Genomic DNA, 12,194 nt, shown 5'->3' with positions numbered 1-12,194 from the left:
TATAATGGTTCACGTTCAAAACTTTCTGTTCAAGAATTAGTGGTTTAAACAAGGTAGTTAAGTAAAAAAAAAAAAAAATCTTTTTAAACTTTTAACTTTAGTTTCTAAAACACTTTTAAAAATATATTTAAAAAAACAACTAGATTAATATGCACAATCACTGCTTATAAACTCAATTTTCAAAACCAAAAACAAAAAAAAAAACATATTTACTATTAAATATAGGAAAATTGTATCAAATAACAACAAAATTTATAGAGAAAAAATTGTTCATAACACATTTTTTTTGCATATAACAAATATGACGAGTAATTTGATATATCAAATAGGTATCAAAAAACTATTAAACGACTATGCTACTTTTACAATTTAGAAAATATAATGACATGAATTTTATTATCATAAATAAAAATTTACTGTTTTTGCAAACGTCCCTTAAATATATGTAACAATTATCTTTTATTTAGTGTATATATTTCGAAAGCTAACCATCGTGGATTGACCTAATGTTAAAAAATGTAGATATAGTTCAAATGTTTGTAGCATCCAACAACACTCACATATATATATATATAAAAAGTATATATACATTAACCTCTCTCATCTTAAATATTAAATATTAATTTTTATTTAATCTTAAAAAATTTGAAAGTGACATTTATAAAATTAAATACAATATTTATGGGCTAAACCCAAGAAAATCAAACTCCATGTTACTTCAATTTTGGATAATTAATTAAATCCTACTTAATAAAATAAGAAAACAACACAACTTATATTATATATATATATATGAACACATGATTATGAAAAATCAACATTGGTATTAATTTAATAATATTGTGATTGGTGAATGCAACAAAAATATATCCGACGTGTCGCAAGGCGAAGGGGCAAAGAAAAACACAATGTAGAAAAAGTAATTGTGAATTGTCACGTGGGAAAGATCACAAAGGCACACAAGCTGCCAGCTGGGCATTTTGGTGAAGAGAAAAAAGAGGTCAAATTAAATTTGAAACCAACCATTTAATTGAAGTCACAAAGGAATAGAATTTGGTAAGATTCACCCTCTATGTTTATGTGGGTCCTTATTCACTGTCCAAAAGTGGCTTAATTATTGTAACCCCTTTGTTTTTTATTTTCCAATTGCACGTTTCTTTTATTTCTCCAAAATACGATTGAGTATAATAGATCGAAAAATCAAATTAATTGACTAAAGTTTATAGAATGTTTGGACACGTGCAATGGTTCATTGACGAAAAGTTTAGATAGATAGTAACAAATAAACGTGTGAGGGAAGACTTTGTCTCTTAATTTAATTTACACGTTGAAAGAACATTAATCAATAGAAATGTTTGTCTTTTTTTTCAAATCAAATGGTGATATTGACCTAACTAACTTTTTGTCTGTAAGGTTTCTAAAATTTTGCATTTAGTTTTTTTTAGAGTGACTTTGATGCTCTTAATAATCCAAAAACTATTGTATATATTAAACATTGAAAAATGAAATTCATCGTAAAAAATTAATGTTTATAAGTTTAATAATTTTAAAACAAAAGATCCAAATTATTCCACATACGTTTTTATGAATAGAAAAATATTGAAACTATTGGAAAAATATAGCAAAATTCACCAAATCTTCTGGAGTCAATTTAAAATTCTTACTATATTTTGGAAATAGTTACACTTCATGTGTTATTCCTAACAATTTTTCATTATTTATATTCATAAAACAGGGAATCATGCTAAGAAAAAAAAAGTTGATTTTGAATATGAAATGTTATTAACTATTTGTCCATCAACAAAACACCGTATCCAACCACATTGTATTCCAAGAAGCATCTCATTCTAATCGAAAAGGACAAATGAGATCTACCACTAGATACGCCCTTATCAACATACAACAACATAAGCGATATGTCACAACGTTACACATTGGTTAGATAAAGATATGATAATGCGTATATAAGTGAGGACAATTGTCTCCATTGGTATGAGACATTTTGAAGAAGTGACACGAAAAACATACACACATGAAAGTGTATATTCAATATCTACTATTGCAGATACAGTGAGTTATTGGTTGTCCATGACTTTGGCTAGCACATTATAGACCAAAAATGTGAAAAGATTTATGTGGAGGATGGGAATTAGCCACCGACCATATGTATAAGCTTTGTGAGGAAAAAGGAAGAAACATAAAAGCATGTTATTAGAATAAAAAAGCAGCCACACACATCTCTCTCTTTTGACCAAAGGTTTTGGCACTTTAATTGGTGAGAGATGCTCCCTTTTAAATCACACACATATATGTCAATTAAAAAATAATTCCCTTTCAAACTCCCTCTTACTTTAATACCTTCCAAAGCCATAATTGAGTTAGTTGAAATAACGCATCATTGATTGAGAAGTTAGATGTCTAGATGATCGTAAACCTAATTATGTGTTTTATCGGTAAAAATGGAGAGAAATTGTTTTTGTTTCATCTTTTTTTCACTACTAAAGTGAGTTTGTATCTTGTAACACATTTGATGACTAGCAACTATCTTTTTTTTTATATAGTTTTTTAGCTTTTTCTTTAAAAAATCGAAGCGTATTTTCATAACTGTAATGTTAATATTAATGGAAATGATGTTTAAAAAATCATTAATTACGACAACTAATGAAAAATGATTAGTGATTATTAGATATTGCATCGAGTATCTTTGTTTGGTCAATGGTGTATCTCTATTAAAGTATGTTCAATAACATATATAAATATATATATCAAACTACTATAGAAAATAATAATAATAACAATACTCGTAAAAGCATATAAATTTAGCTACCTAATAATATAGTGGTTTGTTCGACAGTGACACTTCCTCACAAATCATAACATGTTCGAAATTTCAAAGTGTAGCATGTACAGTGGTACAAGTATAGTGTCAAACCAAATGATATCAAGGAAAAATATATTAGATTAAACCGTGTTCCAATATTTAAATGAATATGCTCTAAATAATGTAGTTAATTATAGAGAAGTTCTTAATGTGATTCTTTATTGTTGTCGTAAGGAAGTTATGGTTTCTTATGTTAACGTTTCTTTAGGATGGTCATTCTTTTTGCATATCTACACATTCTTTATTATTTATTTTATTTTTAAAAAAAATTGTGATTTTTGTGGTAAAAAACAAGTAAAATTTGCATTAGATTAAGTTTGAGTGAGAAATATGTGAAATTTCGATGAAAAAAGATGGAATAGATTAAAAAATATTGTTTTAAATATCAAAACTAGTGAAAAACATTTACGAGCATAGAAAATTTTTACAGTATACGAATAAATGATAGATGGTAATCGACATGTATAAATAATATTTTGCCATGTTTATAAATTTTTTTTCATTTTTCTATATTTCAAAATAAAGTTTATTAATTAAAAAAAATCCTTTTTAGTTCTTATATTTGGTTTAAGAGTTTTCAAAATGTACAATTTTTGTCCTGAATATTTAAACGTAGATTTAGAAGTATTTTTATTTAGTTTTTGAAAATATAAATTTTAGAAATTATTCTTCTAATTCAAAAATATCATATAATTATTTAAAACAATAAGTGTTTACAAAAATAACAAAAAAAAAAAAAAAAACTAGAGCTATGTCACTACACTTTTTAAATTGCAAAAATAATAAATTTAAAAACAAATAACCTTTTGATAGAGGTCTATATATCTAACTACTTGTCATATTTATAATATACAAAAAGAGATGTGCTATAAACTAGTTTTTTTTTAAATACTTTTGTCATCTAATACAATTTTTTTAAATTAAAAATATAAAATTGTTTGAAAGATTTTCAAACTTATTTTAAAAAAACTATCAACTAAAAAACTCTGGAGACCAATACACATGTATTCTTTAAAACTTTGGACTAAAAATACATAATATTATTATTGTTATTATTATTTACATAATAGTTTGACTTATTTATAAGATAAATAGTGGAATGGAAAAAAAACACAAAAAAAAACAAAAACGTTTTCCTAAAACGGTTACATTTTAAAATCATAATTTGATTTGGGAGGCAGTCAACTCCACCAAAACCAACCAGCTCCAAAATCCAAAATCCCACCGTACAATCCTTTATTCTCAAATCTGGACGGCTGGGATTCGTTTGCCAACTCAATATTTTCATCTTACAATTTAAATTCTTATATCTTACATTTGTTTAAATTATAGATATATGTACTTTTAAATTTTATCGAGTATAAGAGATTGAATGTTCTATTTCCATTCCTCAATTTAAAAATAGAAATACATGATTTAGTGCATACAATTATAATAAATGTTTACATTATAACTATTAATATTGTTATTCAAATTTTATGATAGAATTTTGTTGGACTATTAATATATATATAATTGAAAAGTCACAATATTTGACCATCAAGACTTCCCTTGACTTAATTTATTTGATTTTTTATTATATTTTTCAAATGAAATTTATAAATATTATTTTTATTTAATATTTAGTCGTAGTATTTATAAATATTTTCAATAATTTTATTAGAATTCACCTTTTATCTATCTATTTATTTTTCTTGTCATGTATCATTAGAGAAATATTTTTAATACAAATCTAATAAAAACAAATAGCATATTTTTATAAAATTGAAAAAAATTATGAGTAACAAAAGATAAATTTATTTGTGATGAATTTTGGTGGGATTTATAAATAGTTTCAATATTTGCTATTTTTAAAAATATAAAAATCAAACAAACAAAATATTGAAACAAAAGAATGAGATGGGAGTGAGGATACTTTGAGACATTTAAAAAAAAACAAGAAAACAAAAAAGTCGAAATAATTGAAGTTTTTTCAATAAAAAAAAATACATAAAATAAAAACGATGGTTGAAAAAATATTAATATAAAGCATATTCTTATATACCAAAAAAAATATTTAGAAAAAATTAGGTAAGAATTTTAAATTTAAACATGCAATTGTGGGGTACCCAATGCCACAGGCCAATATTTTGTTTGATATAATACATATAAATCAATTAATTTAGGGAGGAGAGGGAAAAAAAAGGTTAGCCTTTACATACTAAACTTTGGAGAAGGTTTTGATTATATTTGTAAACTACGAAAATAAAATTTGTTCAATTTTAATCTTTTTACGGGATAATCTTATAATTGTAGCAAATCTTAAATTAATCAACATTATTTTTTTACTAAATTCGATTAAATAATCACAATTTACGTAAAGAAACACAATACATAAATATATTTTTAAAATTTACAGTAAAAATACTAATCAAAACAAATAAAAATAAACGATGAGTCATTATAGTCTCGAATTATTATAATTTGACTACAATAATTTGTCTTTTCAGTGTAAGTTATTTTAGGTTGAATAATATATGTTTGAGGTATAAACTAATTTAGTTAAAGAATAAAATAATAAAAAAGGCAACAATCAATCAAAAAAATGTAAAATAGTAAAAACTATAATAAATCAATTTTTTAAACAAATAGATAATTGAGAACTATAAAATAGTACTATTGGATGAAAAAACAAAAATAACATTCTTAAATTTAAGTAAAAAATATTGTAAAAAAATAAATTTGACCAAATATTGATGAAAGTTATATATAAAATTTGGAATTCAATTCATAATAGCTAATAATATCAAAATTTTACAAAATTTTAAATTATCTTTGTATTTTTAAAAGTGTTAATTTTAACCAAACGTGATTAAAAAATAAATAGAATTAGGGTTTTGGGAGGAATGAATTGGTTGTGTGTGGGGGGAGGAGGAGTGCAAGACAGCGGGGCGGGGCACGTAAAATAGAGGGAACGTGGAATAATAATATTATAATTATGGAATAATAATAATAATTAATAGTATTTAATTTAGAAATGTATTATTATTATTATTATTTATTTATTTTATTTTTGTCAGAAAAAATAAAATGGGAAATCTTGGAGTTGGAAAAGGGAAGGGTTAGAGCGCAGTACAGAATTGGTTGCTTTTTCTGCCACGCACAGCTGGTCATTAGCGTGAAACAGCTGGCAGTACGGCGTCGTATCCTCCAAATACGCAGCTACCGTCGCCGCTCCCTCATCGCATCATCATCATCATTCATCATCCTCCTCCCTCTTCTCTTTTCCCATTTTCCTCCCCTCTACTTTCTCTATTCCTATTTTCCTCCCCCCCTCCCTTTCCCTTTCTGCCCCTCTCCCAACCCTTTTTCCACTTTACGTCAAATTTCGTCCTTTGACTTTTCTTTTCTTTATAAACTCCTCAATTATATTTTCATCATCATCATTGTTATTATTAATCATTTTTATTTATTATCTTACTTTTAAATTTTTTTAAGTATCACAAAATAAAATATTATTACAATAGATAACATATATCAGTATATATTGAACTATCATAGTTTTAAATTGATTATTGATTTTATTTTTGTACTTTAATCTCTAGTTAAAAAGAAGAATATATATCGTTTTGATGTATAAACAAACATTTAGTTAAGAGCTTTGAATTTTTTGGATAGATCCGTGATAGATTTGTGCGGTCTATCAATAATATATCATTAGCGATATAGCTAATCACTATTAAGTCATGAGAATATATCAACAATAAATTTTACTATATTTATAATTTTTATAAGATTCTGTTATATTACATTTTAAATATAATTCTTATATTTGTAAATGTGTCAATTATGTTTAGAAATAGTTGAAAAAATTAAAAACACATGAGTTTTATAGAATAGAACCAATTAATTTTTAAAATATATAGAATTTATCTAAAACATAAATAAAAATTTATACGTATCTAGACTATTACGAGTAAATTATTAAATTTATAATAATAAAAATAATAAATAATTTAGATTCTCCAACAAAATTTTCAGTTATCTCAAATTATAAAACTACACAAATTTAATTGTAAAATTAAGAGTGTAATGTTAATAAGGGAAGTAGTTATTATGATTCACCTAAATGATTTTTGAATAATCAGAATAAAATAAATAAAAGGGAAATTGAATTTTAGATATTACTTAAATTTTTTGAAATTAAACGTATGAGTGAATTGTGAAATTCAAATAATAAAGGGGCCAGCAACATTCCAGAAGGACAAGTGGCAAAGTTGGAATTAAATGGAAAAAATAGGGGCAATTGAGTGGAAAGGCTCAAAATGGATGGGAAGGAAGAAAGATAAGAAGTGAAAAATGAGAGAGAAAAAAAGTCGGCAAAAAATATAAAACAAAAACAAAAATCGTAAAAGAAAAAAGAAAAAAAGAAAGGGCACGGTGAAAAATCGCCGCGGAATTTCGTTGTGAAATGCAAAATTAGTATTAATTTCAAGAGATTTCGAGGGTCAAATTGGTCCTTTCGCTATCATTCTATAAGTAATTTGACCATTCGCTTTCCCATACTTTTTCTTCTTGCAATTTGCAAAGTCCTCTCCTCCGGTCTCGTTGTCGGAGTTTTGTTAAACAAAACAAACCTTCTCCGTTTGTTTCACGTCGGTGGCCGTCGGCGGTGGAGGTGTTGGAGAGGTTCTCTTGCGGCGCGGGAGTTTGAAAAGCGTTGAGACGTGGTTTTAGCAAGGTTATTGCGGCGAGGAGTTTACTGGAGGGGGAGTGAGTGAATCGAAAACGGAGTGCATGTTTCGACGGTGTTGCTTCGTTGGAATGAGTAATAGGAGAAGATGTTGTGGTGAAGTTCTTGGACGGAGTTAGTGATCGAAGAGGGAAATGGGGAGAGTAGTGGTGGGAGTGGCTGTGAGTGTCGCAGTGGTGGCGTGTATAGTGGCGGCGGGGGTGGTTGGTCGGAGAGTGCAGAATAGAGGGAAATGGAGGAGAGTAGTTAGGGTTTTGAAAGAGCTGGAGGAAGCTTGTGAAACTTCCGTGGGGAGGCTGAAGCAGGTGGTCGACGCTATGGCTGTGGAGATGCACGCTGGTTTGGCTTCGGAAGGAGGTTCCAAGCTCAAAATGCTTCTTACCTACGTTGACAATCTCCCTGACGGGTAATCTTTTATTCCGTCGGTTTTGTAGTGTTTTGGATTGCTTGTTATTGATCGGTGAGGCCAGTATACTGTTATCGTCAGAAGATTGTTCAAGAGTAGTTAAGTCTTTTAGTTTTATGGTTCTTCGGTGATGATTTAATAATCGATTCCATGCGATAGGTACCATGAAATTTCCCTAATTTCATTTCCTCATTATTACGTACGAGCGCTGTCCTTGTGGTTTGGCTGATAGGTTTTCTGTTTGTTTCTCAATCTCTGTATCAAATCTTCAGCATTTTCTCCTTGCTCCTCCGGGCTCTCGTTAACTTCCAATTTTTCCCCGTTTGTGTCATCACATGATCATCTAAAGTTTCGGCATCTATCTGTAAATGTTGGACTTCACCAAATTGGTTTTCCTGTTTACTGTTACTTCGCCCCCTGTGGGTCATATTTCGTTTCTGTCCATTCGATTTTATGATGTGTGAACAATTTTGTCTTGTTAGGTATCATTTAAACATCTGCTTGTTAAATGGTTCTCTCATCTACTCTCTAAACACTCGCTAAAACGATTTTGCATTTAGTTTAGAATGCCTATTTTGCAGCTTGGCCATAGCACTGTTACTATTGAGCTACAGTTTCCCTTTTTGGCTTTGTTTTAACTATTTTACTTTTGGTCTATGCATTTATGTTTTCACGGTATATGACTTGAAGCTGAACCTGTAGACTGTAGTTCTCATGAAATGAGTGTTTTTGATGATTGTACAAGCACTTATGTTGATGATACTCTTCACATTAGGAATGAATTGGGGACCCACTATGCCCTTGATCTAGGGGGTACGAATTTCAGGGTATTGAGTATTCAATTACAAGGTAATAGATCGTCAATCCTTGAGCATGATGTCGAGCGGCGTCCCATTCCACAACATTTAATGACCAGCACAGGCAATGTAACTATTTCCCCTTGATGTTGTTGTACCAGCGTGTGGTTTGTTTAAGCTCTGTTTTGTTCGTATTATATCATTAACACCAAACATTGCTTTATTGCAGGATCTATTTGATTTTATTGCTTCGTCGTTGAAGGAATTTATTGATAAAGGAAATGATTCTGAGGTTCTTCTAGGTGGGAAAAGGGACCTTGGTTTTACATTCTCTTTTCCCACTAAACAAAATTCCATTTCATCTGGCGTGTTAATTAAGTGGACGAAAGGATTTTCCATTGGAGACATGGTTAGTTGGATGATGTCTACGTAGTTCTAGGCTTTGGGAAGCCAGTGAGGAGTGGAAGTTCTTTCTTGTAAAAATTGTCCGTTGGGCAGGGTGGGGTGTTAGCGCTATTGTTTGTGTTACTGATGTTTAAGCATGCATTGCATTTTTTCTTAGGATCTTCACATCAATCAATTGGTTTGTGTTCTGTGTAATGGCTTTGTACTAAATTCTCAAACATATTCTACGTTTTCAGAAAATATTGAGAGGTGTGATTTGTTTATAAATTAGGAAAGCTGTTTAGTTATGTGAGTTACTAAACCTGCTATATTTCTCAGGTTGGGAAAGATGTTGCTGAGTCCTTGGAACAAGCAATGACAAAAAAAGGTCTCAATATGAGAGTCACAGCGCTTGTAAGTTTTCATTTTTAGTTATCACAATCAAAGAAATTGTAGTAATGGAAGGTAGTGATGACTTATGAGCTATAACTGTCTTCATTTTTTAGTTCCGTTTGTTTTTCTTCAAGTATACTGCAGAAACTTGAATTGCATGCTGATAATTGGTTTAGAATTTTTTTTTTTACATTTTGTATGTTTTGCTGCTATGATGGTGTTGTGTGTGTAGGATTGACTGAAGAAGCACAACAGCGACAATAAGATGTAGTTCCTTAGATCTTTATGGCTTCAATCTCATGGCTTAGGTTTCTAGGTTCACAGTTGTACCATGGGCTTTACTTTTTTTTCTCTTTATCGCATGCACTATATAACACGGACACAGATGACACAATAACACAAGGATCTGAAAACTAGGAGGAAATCTACTAATTTGTTGATAGTAGACTGGGAATTGATATAGTAGTTTATATTCAGATTCAGTAGGTGACCTCGTTTTCAGACACATGTATCCACGGGCATGTGAGGCCATAAACCCTGTTAGCATGCGACTCCTTTTCATTTTGGATTGTACATTGGTTTGGTAGTAACATTACATATCTTGAAAACTATGAGTTAATTTAATTTTGAAGCAGATAAATGACACTGTGGGAACGTTAGCTCTTGGACATTATCACGATGCTGACACTGTTGCTGCAGTGATAATTGGAACCGGTACCAATGCCTGTTATTTGGAACGAACAGATGCTATTATCAAGCGTCAAGGACTTCTTACAACCTCTGGATTCATGGTAGGAGGCTGTCATCTTTAGTCATCCTTTTAATTTTATATTATTGTCTAATGTATTTTCTTGATCAGGTTGTGAACATGGAGTGGGGAAATTTTTGGTCCTCCCACTTACCTAGAACTTCCTATGATATTGATTTGGATTGTGACAGCCCCAATCCGAATGATCAGGTACCTCTTAGTTTTCCCTTTTTTCATCACTTTGTCACCTTACAGGTTACGGCTGCTAATTTGTACCTTTGCGCGAGTCTTGTGCAGGGTTTTGAGAAGATGATATCAGGAATGTACTTGGGTGACATTGTGAGAAGAGTGATTCTTCGAATGTCACAAGAATCTGATATTTTTGGGTTAGGTGGTTCATCCAGGTTGTCAATGTCATTTGTGTTGACGTACGTTTTCTTTCTCTCGTGACTATTTATTGAATCTATTTCTTTGTCCTTTCTGGAAAATAATCAATGGGCAGTGAATTTCAATTACATGTGAATCATTCCGTATACAATTTGATTCGAAACAGGTTTAATTTATACTAGTTACTGACTACATTTACGTGTTCAGAACACCTCTAATGGCTGAGATGCACGAAGACAGGTCTCTCGACTTAAGAGATGTAGCAAGGATCTTGAAGGACATCCTCGGGGTAGAAAATCCATAAAATTAGACAATTCCTATTCATTAACATTCCTCATTTCTCTTTCAACTTGATACAAAATTTAGACCACAACTAACACTTCTCTCCTTGTGCATCATCTGGTCTTCCAGATCCCCGAAGTCTCTCTAAAAGCTCGAAAACTTGTCGTAAGAATATGTGATGTGGTAACACGTCGAGCTGCTCGGTTGGTGGCTGCTGGGATTCTGGGTATCCTAAAGAAGATGGGAAGAGATGGAACAGGAGGAATCACCGGAACAAGAAGTAGAAGTGATGTGAATATGAAAAGAACAGTGGTGGCCGTTGAGGGAGGATTATATACAAATTACACAATGTTCAGAGAGTACTTGCATGAAGCTATGATTGAGATATTGGGAGAAGAAATTGCCAAAAATGTAATTCTAAAGGTAACAGAAGATGGATCTGGCATTGGAGCAGCACTCGTAGCTGCATCACATTCATCCAATTATATATGAATATATATATATATAATTGATATTATATATTATATATTATACATATAGAGATCCTGTAAAGTTAGAGAAATTCATTTCCCTCAGAATGTGAATGCGATGTCTCTCTCTGTATAAAAGAAAAGAAAAGAAAAAGAAAAAGAAAAAGAAATGAGAAGTGAAAGGGGTTTGTATTATTTGATACTTGGAATTGTCAATATCTTCTTGTTCTTGAAATTATTTGTAAGCTAAATGGCAACTTCATGGTTAGCTTTTGGAATTGAAGGAGTTGGTATTCTGGATAGATCTCACCATTTATGATGTAAGTCCTAACTTAATCATATATATTTAACCTTTTTTTTTCTTCTAGTGTTTGCATCAGCAGAGAATATTTTCATAGTTGACAAAGACGTTGGTCGGTCCACACTTCAATCAATAAGTAAGTTCAAGGTCTTGTAAGCAATTACTTTTCCTCTAAGCTTCTCTCAATTATCAGCTACTAGAATAATGCAAAGATACCATAAAAAAGATGAGGGATCTTTTTCCCCTTTCTAATTGTGCATGTGACCATGTTATCGTTTTACTCATTTTCTTAGAAATTAAGATGAGAGATTTGCTTTTAAAGATGATAAAATATCATAATCTTTCTACGATGGGTTACACACCAAAATTTCTTAATCTATTGCATTTTGTCGTAGATATAGTACATGTCAACA

General features: G+C 30.2%; 1 protein-coding gene across 1 annotated transcript; it reads left to right on the top strand.

Moving 5' to 3' along the window:
- Positions 1–7,395: 7,395 nt before the first annotated feature.
- LOC101208701 (hexokinase-3) lies at positions 7,396–11,841 on the top strand. Its single transcript, XM_011659327.2, has 9 exons — positions 7,396–8,019; positions 8,795–8,945; positions 9,046–9,225; positions 9,540–9,614; positions 10,229–10,384; positions 10,453–10,551; positions 10,639–10,769; positions 10,936–11,017; positions 11,140–11,841. The coding sequence occupies exons 1-9, from the start codon at positions 7,748–7,750 to the stop codon at positions 11,500–11,502; spliced, it is 1,509 nt and encodes a 502-aa protein (XP_011657629.1). The 5' UTR covers positions 7,396–7,747; the 3' UTR covers positions 11,503–11,841.
- Positions 11,842–12,194: the final 353 nt, after the last annotated feature.

This window comes from Cucumis sativus, chromosome 6 (assembly GCF_000004075.3).
Source record: "Cucumis sativus cultivar 9930 chromosome 6, Cucumber_9930_V3, whole genome shotgun sequence".
NCBI classification, from domain to species: domain Eukaryota; kingdom Viridiplantae; phylum Streptophyta; class Magnoliopsida; order Cucurbitales; family Cucurbitaceae; genus Cucumis; species Cucumis sativus.
This window is presented reverse-complemented; position numbering and strand designations above follow the sequence as displayed.

What these genes read in the sequence shown, in the direction of transcription:
- LOC101208701 (XM_011659327.2), top strand. Translation starts at nt 7,748, where the DNA reads ATGGGGAGAGTAGTGGTGGGAGTGGCTGTGAGTGTCGCAGTGGTGGCG. An exon ending in ATATGAGAGTCACAGCGCTT is followed by an intron (nt 9,615 to 10,228) that starts GTAAGTTTTCAT and finishes ATTTTGAAGCAG; the next exon opens with ATAAATGACACTGTGGGAAC. An exon ending in GCCCCAATCCGAATGATCAG is followed by an intron (nt 10,552 to 10,638) that starts GTACCTCTTAGT and finishes AGTCTTGTGCAG; the next exon opens with GGTTTTGAGAAGATGATATC.